This window comes from Phyllostomus discolor, chromosome 4, assembly GCF_004126475.2.
Source record: "Phyllostomus discolor isolate MPI-MPIP mPhyDis1 chromosome 4, mPhyDis1.pri.v3, whole genome shotgun sequence".
Taxonomy (NCBI): Eukaryota; Metazoa; Chordata; class Mammalia; order Chiroptera; family Phyllostomidae; genus Phyllostomus; species Phyllostomus discolor.
Genome location: NC_040906.2, coordinates 50,105,421 through 50,122,084, shown reverse-complemented (window position 1 = coordinate 50,122,084; position 16,664 = coordinate 50,105,421). Strand labels below are relative to the sequence as shown.

Sequence of the window (16,664 nt, the reverse complement as noted above, 5' to 3'; positions counted from 1 at the left end):
TTTTAGAAAGGGTGGAAGCAAGCTCTTTCCAATTCTTCCAATCCATTGTTCTCATGTGTTATTACTTGTTCACAAGTTTTTGTATTAATTGCATCGGAAAAGGAACACTATGTGTTCACGCGTGCTCTTTTATTGCAAAGGAATTATTCCAGAGAAAAGTTTTGAAGGGAGAAAAAGGAGTGCATTCATTTCAAGCACCTGTTTTAAATGTAAGGTTATAATTGGAGTCTTTTAAAACAATCCAGTTTATTTTACTTTTCCTTCTAAAAACTTTTTCCCTGCCCTTTACAAACATTTGTCTCACACTTGATTTCGTTGTAATGTCAGATTTGAGTAAAAGACCACTGAAAAATGGCTCACGTTCATTCTCAATTGAGTAATCCTAAATTCCGACGGGCGGGGGGGAAGATCTCCAAACCACACTAATACTGTCTGTAGCTTCTATCCACAACAGATTACCTCTAAGGAGGTAATTGTCCCATAGATATGTCTTAACAACAGCGCCAGGTTTCTAATTTAATCAACCTCAAGGCAGGTAAAACAACGCGGCTTCCTGTACTTTGTTGTAAGAAAGATCAGGATTGAACACATTTTGTTGCTTTAGATAATGGCGTGGCTACCAGATAATAAGTGCTACACCCACAGACAGTGGCTGAGCTAATAAAAGGTGGAGTTCATGCTTGATTTTTTTGAAATTTATCTTTAATAATGTAAGCTACAGGCCGCAATGAAAGTGCTAAGTGCAGAGACCCACAGGACCCTTGCGGTGCTTTCCATTACCCTCCTTTTCACTTTTCTTCTCCCAGCCCCAGAATTCATGCAAATCAGCTTGCTAACCCCCGGGCTATACGAACCACTTTCGCGCCGTTCGTTCAGGACCGTGCAGTAACGTAAAAAAGAAGGAAGTACTGGCGCTCTAAAAACGCCACCTTTCCTGACTGATTTTAGGGAATTACAAGGCAATCACTTGAGTTCAGAATATTTTGGGGTCGGTTTTATGTCAGAGGCTGAGCAGGTCGCGCGCCCGGGCAGACCGTTACCACAGCTTGCAGGACCTGCGCCACACCGCGGGAAAGCCGGTCTGAGCCCCGCCTTTCGGGGCCAGGGTCTGCTAGCTTAGCCCGGCCGGCTGCAGCTTGGTGGGACCGCAGCGCGGGCGCGGCTACTCTGGTCTCTCCTCCACAAGTTCGGGCCTGGGCCCCTGCTGCCAGCATGGATACTCGCCGCGTGCCGGTGAGGGCTTGGCGGGCAAACCCGAGGGGCGGGCATGGTGGGTGCTGGGCGCGGGTCGACTCCCTCCAACTACTAGGACTTGAGGGTTTATCAACTGGTGGCCGGCCTGGACGGCGCGCGTTTAGGCAAGCCCCGGATTTTGTGCACTTGGAATAATTCAGGGTCTGGGGGCGTGCGCAACCGATGCGCCGGCGGTTTGAAGATTTGAGGGGTTTACAGCACAATAGGCAGCGCTGGGGAAACCAAGGCCATGTGTGCTCGAGGTGCACAAGATGCACGCGCGCGGGACTGCAGCCCTGGTCGGCCGGTCTCCTCAGTGTGTTCGCGAGGTCCTCACTGTCGGCGGGCCCGATCCTGGCCTGTGGAACAGAGGGCTCCCTGGGAGTTTACCCTATAGCATCACCAACCCTTTACTACGTTTGGCTCAGGGAGGGTGGGCGGCTCCACCCGCGCTCACTGTGGGGACCTTGGCGAGCTCCCCATCCGCTTTTGCTTCAGCCATGCCGCTTCTAAGAGTTCAAGTTGATGAGTTTGAAGTTTAAAGGTCCTGCAAACACTTTGGTTGCGCACGTAGCTGGAGGTGTTTCTAGTCCCAGGCGGTGATTAAGTGAAGTTGAAGGATTTGGCGGTTCGAACTGTTTTCAGCCATTCGCTTTTTTCCCATTCCCTTCCCCAGCCCCCAACCTTATTCTCAAAACTGCAGGATGCTGCCTGAATGGAACCTTACTTTTTTGCTCTTAACGGAAACCGGAACGAAGGGTCTGCCCCTTGAGAGGTTAGAAGGTGGGGGTTGGGTGAAAAGGAAGAGCTTGACAGGCTTAAAATATCTAGGGTAAGACTCACTAGTGCGGGGGCTGGGGGCTGGGGAGAGCGTGTTGGGGGCATGCTTTCAGAAATCGCTGGAACTAGGCTTTGGCTTTCTGGATGAAGAAGCCATGTGTGCCTGAGTTTGGAATCTGATGTGCCTGTGTTCAAATTTAGGCCATCGTGTGACTTAAGTAATCCATTGCAGCTCCCTGAACCTCAGTTTTCCCATTTGTTAAATGGGAATCATGATACACCTTTGTTGCAAGGAGTTAGTCATAATGTGAAAGCATACTTAATGCCTGCCACAAAAAACACCTGTGAAGCGCTATTAGTTATTACCTGCCTGCCAAAAAAAATTTATCTCAACCATGACTTTTGTTTGTTTGTTCTATGACTTTTCCTCCAAATATAACACTTGCCTGGTAACTTAACTCTTGGCATGTGCTGACACGTTAAAAGCCCAGCATATATGAGTATTTCCCTGACAGCTTCCAGTAGAATGCCTCCCTTGATCTGCCTTGGGCCTCTGCAGATAGATTGATGAGTAAGTGGTGATACTTCTTGCAGTAATGCAAAAACACTTCGCTTTAGGAGATTGCAGATTTGAGTTCTTCCACCCCTGTGATCTTGGATAATCTATTTCATCTCCCTGGAGTCTTTAATTTCCTCATCTGGAAAATGGGGGGTTTCTGAGATCCCTTTTTATTATTTATTTATTTATTTAAAAAAGACTTTATGTATTATTTTCAGAGAGAGGAGAAGGGATGGAGGAAGAGAGGGACCTGGCCCCATGCATGTGCCCTGACAGGGAATTGAACTGGTGACATTTCAGTTCACAGGCTGGTGCTCAATCCACTGGGCTATACCAGCCAGGGTCTGAGATCCCCTTTAGTAGTTAGTGTAGCTCTACCTTTTATCAAATTTTCTTACCTTTCTGAAGAAAGGACAAAGGACATAAACTTTCTAAGATGACTGAAGAATGGAGTCTACTTAGGAGCATAGGGTGGTGGTTGGGTACCACCACCATGGAAATAATTTTATTTGTAAGAGACTGCAATGAAATGCATAATGTTAGGTGTAAAAGGAAGGTCAAGAATGTTGTGTCCAAACTTCATGTCTTGGTGTTATTTGATGGGACCCATAGCAGTGCTTGCCCTTCAAAGTTCTCATTGTGGAGAGTCATTTCTATTCCATGGCCATATTTAAGAAAATAGTAATATAGGAACTAATAAAACATGAAGAAATCTCACTACATTTTAAATGCCAGAAACGGCTATGTTTTTTACATGAGATAGATACCAGTTGCATTTTCTGATGAGCAGTGCCAGGCTGTAAAGTGTTTATGTATGAAAGAAGTATTTTCATATCTACAAGTAATTTGTGCCCTATGAAAATACTTCTAAAATCTTAAGACTTGTATAGCAAGGGGACTGTGTAAGAGCTGAAAGTCGGACCAGGCTAATGCAGTGCTGGAGTAGGATCAGGCATTCTACCTGGGTTTGGAGTGCTGTTTGACCTTTAACTTGGCTCCTTGTACATTTGTTCACTGGGTTGATAGATATGATTTGTAAGGACTTGTACTGAAATCACTACCCCCCCCAACCTCAAACGAACAAGGCCTGTTTGAAAGCCTGCCATCTTGAAGTAGAGGTACTGTCCTGTTTTTGTAGTTTGGGAATTTAGCGTCACAGTACATAGCCTACAGCTTACATTAAAAAAACCTCATTAACTTGATTTTGGCTGAGGGAGAGAAATCATTCCACCATTTTGTACTTTAGAAGTACAGTCTAATTTTTTGTTAAAGGCCAGATTTGAGGAGTTTGGCATTAAATTCCATGGGAGCTCAGTATAATGCTAAGAGCTTGGGGGCTCTTCAGGTGGGTACAGGGGTAGCTCTACAGATGTTTGAATAAGTTGATAAATATTACAGTTTTCCTTCAAAGGGATCCCTTTTTAGGATTGTACCTAGTTTTGAAAAAATTTTTGTCGCAGTTGCAAATTCCTCCTTTTCTATATAGGGTGTAAGAAGTGGACATATCTGCTGTTTGAACTTACTAAACTAACAAATGGTGCCCTTAGTTAGATACTATAGTGAGCATCCACTTAATAGTATTGCCATTTCCATTTGCAGCAAAAGGGTCGCAGAGTAAAGAACTTCAAGAAATTCAGCTATGTGAAGTTGATTTCCATGGAAACCTTGTCATCCTCTGATGACAGTTGTGACAGCTTCGCTTCTGATAATTTTGCAAACACGGTAAGTGCTGCCTGAGAATAAACAGAATTGAGTCTGCGGTGCTCAAAATGCCCCAAATGCTTTGTGCGTGATTAAAACTGCTTGCTTTTTGCCTACATTTCTATACAGCCGTTATGAAAATACAGTATGCACTGTAATTTCATTTCACTTTTTGCTGTGGTTCTAGGTAGTAATTGTTGGAGGTAGATTAGCTACTTATTCTATCCTTTTGAAATGTCGCCTAACCTAACATGCTTGATGATTTGCCATAACAACTCAGAAATCATTTGTAAACCTCTGAACCATTTTTCTTTGTAACAAAAGCTATTCTCTTGTAGTGCACTTGTGAACGTGATTTGCTCTCTGCACGGTTTATGGAAAATTGGTTCTTGGAAAGGGGGGAAATGCACAACCACATTTATTTATTTATTTTACAGAAACCTAAATTCAGGTCAGATATCAGTGAAGAACTGGCAAATGTATTTTATGAGGACTCTGATAATGAATCTTTCTGCGGCTTTTCAGAAAGTGAGGTGCAAGATGTATTAGACCATTGTGGATTTTTACAGAAACCAAGGCCAGATGTCACTAACGAACTGGCCAGTATTTTTCACGCCGACTCTGACGATGAATCATTTTGCGGTTTCTCAGAGAGTGAGATACAAGATGGAATGGTGAGTTTGAAAATTTCACCAATATCAAGAAGTAAAGTACATTTTGAGGCATGACATCCTTGCTTTAAAAAAGCTTTTTTTTCTTGTAATTTTCATTTTAGTCATGCCCGAGATTTTGTGGATCTTTTTAGAATTAAAGAGTATTTATGTCTTAAAGCAATTTTTACTAAAGTAGTCCTACTTGTAAAGCCTGAACATTTTGTAGGCTCTGAAAATCTTGGAAACTGGTAAGATAAAATTGGCCATCCTCCAGGTTTCCATTACAGAAATTCAGCCTAATCAGAAGAAGCAACGTGTCTTCAAGATGAGTTATATTTGCATTTAAGTCCCAGTCCACTGCATGGCATAGACCAGGCCTTTGGTAAATGTTCCCATGTGGACCTATGTGTTTGGGAAAACCCATGATAACGCATGTGCAGGGACTTGACTGCAGATAATGACAATTAGGGCCCTTCCCGCTTCCACTTTGGCTCCTGGGTCTTGCTTTTCCTGTGCACACTGCTTTCTTTACCTTTGTAACCTCTCTTGCTCAGGCCGCTGCTGCTGCTGCTGCTGCTGCTGCTGCTGCTGCACCTCAGTCCCACACTCTCCCTGAACATACTGTTCCGTTCTGCAGATGTTTTCTGGTTAGCAAGACTTTCCTGACAAAGGAAGCAGTGTGTTGATTTGCAGTCAGGTGCATGCTCTTCTGGTCAATGTGGTCTGACTGCCTGGGACCATACTTGAGTGACACTGACATAAGTGAGAGTGCCTGGCCAGGGAATGTTTTTATCACTATCTAACTTCATGGTACTGTAATAATATTTCCTGTGATAAGTAATGTTGGTCTAAATCAGTGCATGGTGGAGCTATGCAAGGGCTGGCCTGAAAATCTGGATGTGACCCAAACATTGTGTACAGCCTGAATCACTTCTGGGCATTGTTTCAGTTCTTTGTGGAGGCTGATTGTTGCAATCAATACAATGCCAATCAATTAAAAGTCTTCAGAACTCATAAAAGTTTTTTTGTCATTTTGTAGTCTAAATCCATGCACACTGAAAGTATATGAAGAATAGTAAAAGCTTATGGGGATTTTAGAAATTTTTGAATTTAAAAATGGGTCTTGCCTCTCTGGGACTTTATGGGGGATATTTTTTCTTGTTTCTTGTTTATTTTTTTCTCAACCATCACCACAATCCATTCTGGGGTATTTTCATTACCCCAAACTGAAACCAGTTGTTTTGCACCCTCTCCCAACACATTCAGTCCCTGGCAACCACCGGCGTGTTTCCTGTCATTGCAGATGTGTGCTCGTTCTGGACGTTCCGTGTGAGTGTGCCGTGCAGTGTGAGGTCCTTCTTGACTGGCTCGTTTTACTTGGGTTCTTCCGTTTTGTGGCATGTGCCAGTACTTCGTACCTTTTCATTGCTGAATAATATTCCTTTGTGTTAGGCTACATTTTACTTACCCATTCAACAGCTGATGGGTGTTAGGGCTGTTTCTACCTTTTGGGCATTCTGGATAAGGCTGCTATGTACCCTCATGTACAAGTTTTTGTTTGTGAATACACTTAAAACATTTTTTTTAAGGTTTTGTTTATTTTTAGAGAAAGGGGAAGGGAGGGAGAAACAGAGGGAGAGAAGTATCAGTGTGTGGTTGCCTCTCACGTGGCCCACACTGGGGATCTGGCCCGCAACCCAGGCATGTGCCCTGACTGGGAATCGAACAAGCAACCCTTTGGTTCGCAGCCTGTGCTCAATTCACCAAGCCACACCAGCCAAGGCTGCACATGTACTTTTGCGTATATACCTAGGAGTGGAACTGCTAGGTCATAGAGTAACTGTTTAACCTTCTGAGGATCTGACAGACTTTTCCAAAGTGGCTGCACCATTTTACATTCCAACCAGCAATGTGTGTGGGTACGAAGTGGTGTTTTGTGATGCATAGTTGCATTTCCCCAATGACTAATCTTAGTACATATTTAATGATGGAAATCTGTATTACTTTAAAATATTAACTTTTAAAAAATTTTAGTCTTCTAAAAAGTCTCTTAGAGAGGTATCTGGAGTAGTCAGATTCTGAGAGACAGAAAATAGAGTGGTGGTTGCCGGGGCTCCAGGGAGACGGAATGGGAGTTGTTTAATGGTTTTCATTTTTCTCAGAGTTTCAGTCTGAGAAAGTGAAAATGTTCTGGAGATGATGGTTGCACAATATGAATGTATTTGATGCCAGTGAACTGTACACTTAAAAAATGGTTAAAATGGTAAATTTTATATTACGTATGTTTTCACCACAATTTTTTAAAAGAGTAGATTAAAGCCTTGAGGCATCTTTTAAAAAAAAGATTTTATTTATTTATTTTTAGAGAGGAAGAGAAACATCAATGTGTGGTTACCTTTCACATGTCCCCGCACTGGGGACCTGGACCACAACCCAGGCATGTGCCCTGACTGTGAATCAAACCAATGACCCTTTGGTTCGCAGGCCGGTGCTCAATCCACTGAGCCACACCAGGCAGGGCAAGGCATCTTTAATATAGTTTAATATTGCCATAAGCACCGAAACCATGTTTATGGAAGAATGTTCCTGTAGGAATTCTTTTAAAATACATAAAGACCTATTTTTAAATTAAAAAGAGTTGGAATTTTCACATTTTTAAAAAAATGGCCCAGAACCACTGGCCTAGGGGCTGTGAAGAGGCTTTTAACAGTGTGTCCCAGATAGGCTACCTGAGTTAAATTACACTCAGATCATTGTATGTATTTGTAATTCCTGATTTTGTTACCTAGAGGTATCAATTAAGATGGACAATTAAAGTGGTCAGTTAAACTGTATTTGATGCAAATGTCTTTTGTTCAAAGGATTTTGTAGTCATTGCTGATGTAGCCTGTTCCACAAACAAGTCCTTAACGACTCAATTGTTCTGATTAACTAGAGGTCACAGTCAGACCCTGCAGGCTGTAGGACCCGCAGTCAGTGCAGGCGGTCTGGACCTCTCCGGGTGGCCATGGCATTTCCGGCTCGAAGGACCAGGGGAGCAGCCAGCAAAAGCGCAGCCGCCCCTGCACCTGCAGAGAAATCTGTGACTGATCCCAATTCTGATTCAGAAGATGAAAGTGGCATGAACTTTTTGGAGAAAAGGGCTTTAAATATAAAGCAAAACAAAGCAATGGTAGGTATCTGACTTGGAACGTGTTAGAGTGCACTCTTCCCAGCTTTTCTCTAAGCCACCTGTTGCTTCTCTGTGCCAAGAATTGTTTTCTGTGTAGCTATTAAGTCTTCACCAAGGTATCCTTTAAAATGTGTTTTTTTCCCTACACTGACTTTTTTTCCTCATTTGTTATTTTAATCAAAGCATTTCTAATTATTTTGCAATTTTCATGTAAGCACCAAATTTTAATCATCTAAGTCAATTTTGGGGGAAAGAAACACCATCAAGAACTCCCCTCCAGAACAAAACAATGGTGTTCATTCTTCCAAACAACCAAATTCAAAGTCTACGAAAATAAAAACAAAAACAGCCTACACAGGGGAGGAAAGCAAGTAATGAAAATCACATTCTAGGGGTTCTGTGCATTTAGCAGCCTTTTGCTATGCTATCTAACCATCCTTCAGTTGACTTTCAAAAAATAACACCCTAGGTCATCAAAATAAACATTTTCCATTTGCCTTTTTAAATTAAAATTAATAGTTAAACAAGAAGACTTGGGAGGGATTCACAATCAATTGCCTGACTTGTTTGGATGTCATGTACAGCACGTGATGGTCAGGAAGGCTATTCGTAAGCACACATGATTAGGGAAGCTGATCTTCAAGGTGTAGCTTTCTTCCACACGGTGTAAAACACCCACAGTTCCAAGTATGAAGGGACACAGACGGTCTCCTTTGAGAACTCCACAGGACAATACAGGTGCCCGAGCTGTTCTTCATAGAGTGACAGGGCTTCAGTCAAATTGACACAGTTCCCCTGTGGAGAGGTCAAGAATCAATCTGAGGAACTCCCATGTGGAATCTTCTTTCCGAGATGTGGAGATTGGAACAGCTGTCAAATCATTAATCACATAATCAAACTTTCTCCCTTCTTTGGCGTACCTCTTCAGTACTGGAATACAGTCCTCTACTAGAATCTGATAGCAATCTCCTTCAAGATTGTTTAAGATGTCACCACACGTTTTCCGCATGTGTTTCTTGCATCCATCAATCACCATTTGGTCTATCTGTACCATAGTGACCATCTTTGGTTTCAGTTTGACTATTTCTCATAAAATGCCCCCATCTCCGCCTCCCAGAATCAGCACGTCTTTGCCAGTGTAGTCTTCTTTGCCACTGCCCATGATGGCCTGGGTATATGTCAGATCACTCTCTGCCAGATTGACATCCCCACTAAGGATGAGAATATTTCCAAACTGCTTCGAGTGCAGAATTTTAATGTTCCAATAAGGTGAATCTTCATCATGTACCACTTCATCTATGTCGTATTCAACCAGGCGGCCATCAGCAGTGGGCCAGTACCTATCAGTGGCCCCTCCTCAAACTATGGGCGGTAACCGCCTCACCTGCCCTGTAGTGTCCTGACTCAGTTCTTTCATTCTTCTATTTTGTTCAAAAGTCATTCAGCTTCTTTGCCTTCTGCATCACCGTCGTAACTCTGAAGGTCCAGCAACACCAGTCCATGTGGGTAAATTCTTAAGTTGGCAAAGCTGCCATTTTTGTTTATGTAGGTCGCTAAATAGCCATGGTCCTGCCAGGTATGCACTGACTCGGTCATTACCTGCTCCTGGAAAATGGACTGGAGGCCTTTAAGAATGGTCTCGCCGTCAGCTTTGGCGCCGAGCATGAGGTGGAGCGTGCTGTGCCGTGCTGCTGCCATAGTGAGGCGAGGCCCTGGGCCATGCCTGGGGAAGGCGGCCGCGTTGGGGGCCGTCAGCCTGCGGCCAGCGGGGACTGTGCCCTGCCGGGAAGGCCGAGGGTAAGGGTGGGAGGGGCCACCGGGAGCCACCCAGGCCTCAGGGGCCTGACTTTTTAAAAGAAATCTGTTAAAGTCTTGGTAAATGTGTAGGGGAAATCGGAGACTCTTTTAGATGTACTACCGCAATTTCCAGAAGTTCCTCATTTTCAGCAGTTATTCTAAACCAATAATTTCTGCCTCACTTCCTCCCTCTTTAGCTTGCAAAACTGATGTCGGAATTAGAAAGTTTGCCAGGCTCGTTCCCTGGACGGCATTCCTTCCCAGGCCCCAGTTCCGTAAGTGCAAATCCTCGCTCGTTCAGCAGTAATATTTTGGTCAGGTGTAAAGAAGATTGTTACGATGTTTGAGAAAATCCAGTCTCCTGATTTTGTGTGGTCTTACAGACACAGAGGAAGTAGAGGAAACCTTCGGGTAGCCTCTGGGAGCGTCTCCTTGTGTCCTGGGGAAGGTGTGGCCTCCCTGAGCCGTGTTTGTGCAGTCTCAACGCCCTTTTGTTCGCTTCTCTTGCTCACTAGACTGAATCTCTTAAGGGCAAGGAATAAAGATAGGAAAACATTTTTTCTTTATTCCCAGCATTAGCACATTGCTTTTTCTTGGTAGATGCGTAGTAACAGATGTTTTTAAAATTCGAGAAGGAAAAAAGATTTTTTAGCCAAGTCATAGCCTAATGCATGTGTGTGATTATATCCTGAGGAACTAAGCTGATGCAACTCAGGGAGTTTGATGTTTCTGCTGTGGTACAAAAGCCAAGCCCTTCTTTCCCCATCCCTCCTTGAGGAGAGAAAGGGAAGAAGTGAGCAAGGAACGGAAGAAGGACAGCCACACAAACATTTCTCTCTTGTGCAATGTAGAAACAGTGAGTATGTGCCAGGGCTCGAGGTGTAGAAAAAGGTTGTTGTGGAAAATGAGATTTGTTCTTATATCTTTATTATGTAGATGAATGGGTAAATTATATCTCAACTTGAGAGAAACTGGGCTTGGTGTCACAAGAGCAAAAGCACAAGGGCTGCATTGTTTTGGGGGGCTCGTTTTCTATGTGCTGTAGAAAGCACAGAGAGGATTAGAAAATGGAGCTCTGCTTTTACTTAAAAACGTACATAAGGAGAAGGTGCCACTTTTCTTCATTCTGGCATAAATGGGTTCTGTAACGTGTGTTTTGTTTAGCGGTCGAAGACACCCCGAAGGCGTACCTTCCCAGGTGTTACTCTTAGGAGAAACCCTGATCGGAGAGGGCGTCCTCTTACCAGGTCAAGGTCCCGGATCCTTGGGTCCGTTAGCGCCCTACCCATGGAGGAGGAGGAGGAGGAGGAAGAGGAGGACAAGTACATGTTGGTGAGAAAGAGGAAAACCACGGACGGCTACATGAACGTGAGTTCTGTAACACATTCATGCTGGCTCCTCTGTTTTTCGTCTTCTGGAGGCTCGGTCACATACACAACACAAGTACGCACCCAGCCTCAACTCCAAATGATTCGCATTCAACATTCTTCTCAACCCATTCAGAATTGTTAATGTCACACCAACTTATTTGATGATTTAAAAAAAAATTTTTTTATCCTCATCCAAAGTCATCTTTTCACTGCTTTTTTAGAGAGAGGAAGGGAGAGAGAGAAACATCAGTGTGAGAGAGAAAACACCGATTGGTTGCCTCCCATAGGTGCCTGGACTGGGGATCGAACCCACAACCGCTCGGCCACTGGATGATACTCCAACGGACTGAGCTGCACTGACCAGGGCTTGATGGGTTTTTTCTTTTCCATGCCATCAATAACAATGTAGCCTTTTCAAGAAACCTCAAATGATTGAGTAAAAACAAAAACATTTTATAAACTGAAGATAATTAGACCTTTCCACATACAGCTCTCCTTGCTCCATTGACACACAGCATTCTCCTGAGTTTTAAATAATTTTACCTTTAATTCTCTGTGGAATTTAAAATCCATTGTTGGTGAAAAGTAATAGATTTGGTGCTCCCTAGTATGAATTTTCTTGTGTTGTTCATTGAGAGAATAATTAAACTCATCATTTTAATTTTCCTTTGTAATGTTTCTGTCCAGTAGGAATTCTTTGGTATATATATCCAGGTCATTGCCAAAGGTCCTGACACATTTGTATGGTTTCCATCTTATATGAATTCTGTTGTGACCACAGTTGTACGTTTTTGATAAAGCTGGTCACACTTAATACCTTTGTAAGGTTTCTCCCTAGTAAGAATTCTGTTATGTTCCATGAGGCATAAACTTTGGATTAGCCTCACCATTTGTGTATATTCTCCCTCAAAGATGTATATTCTGATACCAAGTGAGGTATGAGCCCTCATACAGGCTTTGCCACATGCATGAGTTGTATTGTGTTGGCCAAACAGTTTGTTTTCTTTTGTGCAATACTCTAGTAGTGCTTAGTTGTCTTTAACTTCATTCAAAACACTTTGTTAGTTTGTATGGTGACAGCTGTCCTATCAGCATGCATTAAAAAAAACTTACCAAAATTGGTGAATTTTTGTGTAGCCATTTTAATAGTGAAGATGAAAGAAAATAAGCAACATTTTTGGCATATTACGCTTTATTATTTCAAGAAAGGTGAAACCACAACTGAAACGCAAAAAAAGATTTGTGCTATGTATGGAGAAGGTGCTGTGACTGATCAAACATGTCAAAAGTGGTTTGTGAAGTTTCATGCTGGAGATTTCTTGCTGGACGATGCTCCATAGGCAGACCAGCTGAAGTTGAAGCAATCAAATTGAGACATTAATTGAGAATAATCAACATTATACCACATGAGAGATAGCCAACATACTCAAGAAATCCAAATCAGTAGTTATTGGTGAAAATGAAAAACGTGTCTTTTATTTTATGAAAAAAGCCATATGAACTTTTTTGCCAACCTAGTACATGGTCTCTCTCCATGACAGAGTCTTTGATGATGAGTAAGGCTTGAGCACTTGCATAAGTTTTATCTCCATCATATGTGTAAGGTTTCTTTCTGTTTGAATTCTTTGATGAGCCCCAAAGCTTGAGCTTTGAATAAAAGCATTGTCATATAAATTAGGTTTATGATGTTTCTATTCAGTAGTCTGATGCTCAGTAAGCCTTGGAAATCGGGTATAAGCTTTGACACACACACTACATTTGGAAGGTTTTGCTCCACTATAGACTTTCTCATGTTGAGTAGATTGGAACTCTGTCTAAAGATTTTACCATACTCACTACATTTTTTAGTTTTCTCCTATACATGATTTTCTTGTGCCTCCAAGTTGTGAATGTCTGGAATATTTGATGGATTTTGTTAGCAGGTGAGGAAGTTGAAGTTTTCTTTTTCATTGGTTTGTCGTAGTTGGAGGAATCATTTCCATGTTAGTGTCTTGTAAACTTTGGACTTGGCTCCTCTCCATAAGAAAGATTTCCAGATTGAATTCTCTGAAGGAACCATAAACCAGGTGTCTGAGATTCAGAGCTGGGAAGGGCCAGTGAGAGCGCTGTTCCGTGCTTGCGGTTTTGCAGGAAGACGATGTGCGCAGAGGTCGCCGGCCCGGATCCATGACCCTGCCGCACGTCATTCGCCCGGTGGAAGAAATTACCGAGGAGGAGCTGGACAACATCTGCAACAATTCTCGGGAGAAGATATACAGCCGCTCATTGGTAAAAGCCTCTGCCTTATGTCTGATGATGCGAAGGTCTGTGGGAGAGGAAGGGTGGCTTCTGTCCTTAATTAGAGACTGGCCGACGATCTAAACCAGTCTTCTGCAGTGTTAAATCTTTTCTCTTAATTTAGAAATTGGTTCATCCAGCATGCATTTACTGTGTGTCTGTGTTGTGTGTCTGCCTCGATGGGTGCTGGGGACATGGTGTGCTGAAGACAAAGGACTTGGGGCCGGGGTTTCTGATAAGATCTTTACTTGAAGAAAGGTAGTTTTGATAATACTGAGTCTGCCAATCCGGTGAAACCACCATGCTTGAGATACTTTGTATGCCCTGGCATGTACATGTGTACCTAAGATATGAAATAAGATTAAATGTGTCAGATTGTATCCATAAGGGACAGTCTTTAAATATGCCATTTTTCTTTACAAAAAGCCATGCTGTTTTTTATTTGTAGGGGTCTACTTGTCATCAGTGCCGCCAGAAAACCATTGATACCAAAACGAACTGCAGAAACCCAGAGTGCTGGGGTGTCCGAGGCCAGTTCTGTGGTCCCTGCCTTCGAAACCGTTATGGAGAAGAGGTCAAGGATGCTCTGCTGGACCCAGTAGGTGCCTTCCAGGGGTGGTTCTATGGGCTTGAAGGTCAGGCACCAGCTGATAGGGCCAGAAAGATGCCATCGGTGAAAGGGTTGAGCCCTTAGTGTCGTGGCGCTTTCATTCCCTGAAAAGCAGGGGAATTCATAATGTTGGTTGGGAGGTGTGAGCCCCTTCCACAGTGCTTGGTACCTTACTGTTCAGGGGAATCGGATTCATCGTTCAGTCTGGTAATTGCTTTGAGACTTTCTGTGCTGGATTTCCTAAGGGAATGTTAGGCATAACTAATGGACATTAACCATGTTAAGATTTTTTTAATTAAAAAAAATAAAGATTTAAAAGCAATGCATGATACCCATCTTAGAGTTTAAGCAGGAGCAGGAGAGGGAGGAAGTAAGTTGGATTTAATTGTGCCTTTCACGTTGCCCTTTAGAACTGGCACTGCCCACCTTGTCGAAGAATCTGCAACTGCAGTTTCTGCCGTCAGCGAGATGGGCGGTGTGCGACTGGGGTCCTTGTGTACTTGGCCAAGTACCATGGCTTTGGGAATGTGCATGCATACCTGAAAAGGTAATGGTGGGTTTTTCTCTTTTCCACACTCAAGTCTCACATTCATTTATGTGTCTTATTAAAAGGATGGTAGAAGTCAGAGTAGTGGTTATCTCTGGGTGGAGGTGAAGGTTTTGATGGGAAAAGGGGTACATGGAGAGTTTTCTGGAAAGTTGGAAACATTTTACATCTTCATCTGGGTGGTGGTGACCTGCATGTGTGTGTGTGTGTGTGTATAAAAATTCAAGTTGCACACTTAATGTGTTATTTTAAAACATGTTATAACTCAATAAAAACTTTTTTTTGAGAGAGAGAGAAAGAGAGAAGCATCAGTTTGTTCCCCTTATTTATGCACTCACTGGTTTATTCTTGTACATGCCCCAACCGGGGGTCAAACCTGCAACCTCGGTGTATTAGGACAACGCTCTAACCAACTGAGCTACCTGGCCAGGGCAATACAAACATTTTTTAAAGAGTGCATTAGGCTTTCAAAAGAGGCTTCTTAGTTTGAAAATGATACCCTGACGCATTCCTTTTTCTTTTTTCAGTTTGAAGCACGAGTTTGAGATGCAAGCATGATACCTGGAAGATCTGCTGCCTGCCTTCCACCACACCAGTCTTCCTTCTTCGACTTTTCCATTTTGTCCTGTGGTGGAAACCTGAATTAAGAATTCTGATGATCAGCCTGCTTTATAGGAAACTCAAATCCAGTTAATCTCATTAGACGAGTTTCCAAGCAACCTAGAGGTCTATTGTTAGCTACGCTTTGCCCTCTTGCTGTTTCTCCTTTGCTTTTCCCTGCCCTCATCCCAAATTCTCTCCCTCTTTTTACAGGGGGGGGTCTCTCTCTCCATCTAGTTTCTGAATTTTTAAATGACAGTCTCGTGAAAGCATGTTTGATTTAATTGGTGTTGAAATAGCCCTGGAATTCACCTATAAAACCAAGCACTTAGAGACACAGTAGTGGCGTTACTAAAGACATCTGCTGAGACCAGCCCTCTAACTGGTCTCTACAAAAACAGCAGGCACAGTTGTCACACTAGTTGACATTTTTAACAGAGTTGAGGTGGAAAGGTCTTAAAGCCATGTGGAAAGATGAGGTAATTGTTGGAAAATGGGGCATGTGGATTTGGACACCTGTTGTGAGAATATTCCATGTCTTGTGTTTATTGCACAAGTTGTCATCGAAGAGATTTAGTTGCTGATTTTTCCCACCGTGCGGTTGGGTGGTGCATTGGGCTCCCACCGTGGTGACCCACAGGACTGTGGGCAGCCCTGTACTTGGCAGTCGTCAGAGAAGAGACAGTCGAGGGAGTCAGGATGGCGAGGCTTCAGATGTAGGTGGGTCTGAATTCACGGTATAAAACTTTGGTGTAATGGTAGTTTGCCAAGTTTATTTCCGTTCATAAATGTAAGGTATTTAAAATAAATTCTTGATCATTTTGCATGGAAAATTGATACCAATATTAACCTACAATTTGCAGTTTTTGCTTTTTTGAAGAAATAAGCTAGGCAGGCGTTCGTGTTCAGGTTTTAAGCACTTTTAAAACAATGAGAAGTGCCTTTTTGGAGATGGGTGACTTTCCAGTTTGTTAACTTGACATCTCTGCCCCCTTAAGTTTCTGGGCAGATTGTGTGTGTCGTCTCCCCCTCCCCCACCCTTTGCATTAATCACGAAATGGCTAACGGTAGAGGTGGAGTCTTAGGTGTTTGTCCATTTTCCTTTGCATGTGCATCCCGTTGCTGATTCTGTTCAGTGTTAGATGCAGGATTGGAACTTGGATCAATAAATGTAAATAGAGCTTTTGATCTGTAATGCTTTTATACAAAGTTTTTATTTTGATAATAAAACCTTTTGTTCTAGATTGTCTGCCTTTTAAATCTTTAACTCTCAATCTTACTGGACTCAATTCTGATTTTTCTCATATTTAAACAGCAGACCATTTCTGCCTTTTTCTAGGGTCTCCCTTTTGTGTTAAGTTTCTG

At 42.8% G+C, this 16,664-nt stretch overlaps 1 protein-coding gene and 1 pseudogene across 3 annotated transcripts; one reads left to right on the top strand and one right to left on the bottom strand.

The window, feature by feature from the left end:
* The first annotated feature begins 1,082 nt into the window (after positions 1 to 1,082).
* CDCA7 (cell division cycle associated 7) lies at positions 1,083 to 16,546 on the top strand. 3 transcript variants are annotated; one of them, XM_036023281.1, is made up of 10 exons: positions 1,083 to 1,233; positions 4,172 to 4,294; positions 4,843 to 4,947; positions 7,862 to 8,098; positions 10,093 to 10,170; positions 11,060 to 11,263; positions 13,396 to 13,533; positions 13,991 to 14,140; positions 14,563 to 14,699; positions 15,227 to 16,546. In XM_036023281.1, exons 1-10 carry the CDS (start codon positions 1,213 to 1,215, stop codon positions 15,255 to 15,257), a joined length of 1,224 nt encoding a protein of 407 aa, XP_035879174.1. In that variant the 5' UTR covers positions 1,083 to 1,212; the 3' UTR covers positions 15,258 to 16,546. The 3 variants fall into 3 exon arrangements, with proteins under 3 accessions (XP_035879174.1, XP_028365825.1, XP_028365826.1); XM_028510024.2 differs by having other exon boundaries at positions 4,711 to 4,947; XM_028510025.2 differs by lacking the exon at positions 4,843 to 4,947.
* LOC114494721 lies at positions 8,284 to 9,833 on the bottom strand (annotated as a pseudogene).
* Positions 16,547 to 16,664: the final 118 nt, after the last annotated feature.

What these genes read in the sequence shown, in the direction of transcription:
- CDCA7 (XM_028510024.2), top strand. Translation starts at nt 1,213, where the DNA reads ATGGATACTCGCCGCGTGCCG. An exon ending in TAAAGCAAAACAAAGCAATG is followed by an intron (nt 8,099 to 10,092) that starts GTAGGTATCTGA and finishes CTCCCTCTTTAG; the next exon opens with CTTGCAAAACTGATGTCGGA. An exon ending in GTGCATGCATACCTGAAAAG is followed by an intron (nt 14,700 to 15,226) that starts GTAATGGTGGGT and finishes TTCTTTTTTCAG; the next exon opens with TTTGAAGCACGAGTTTGAGA.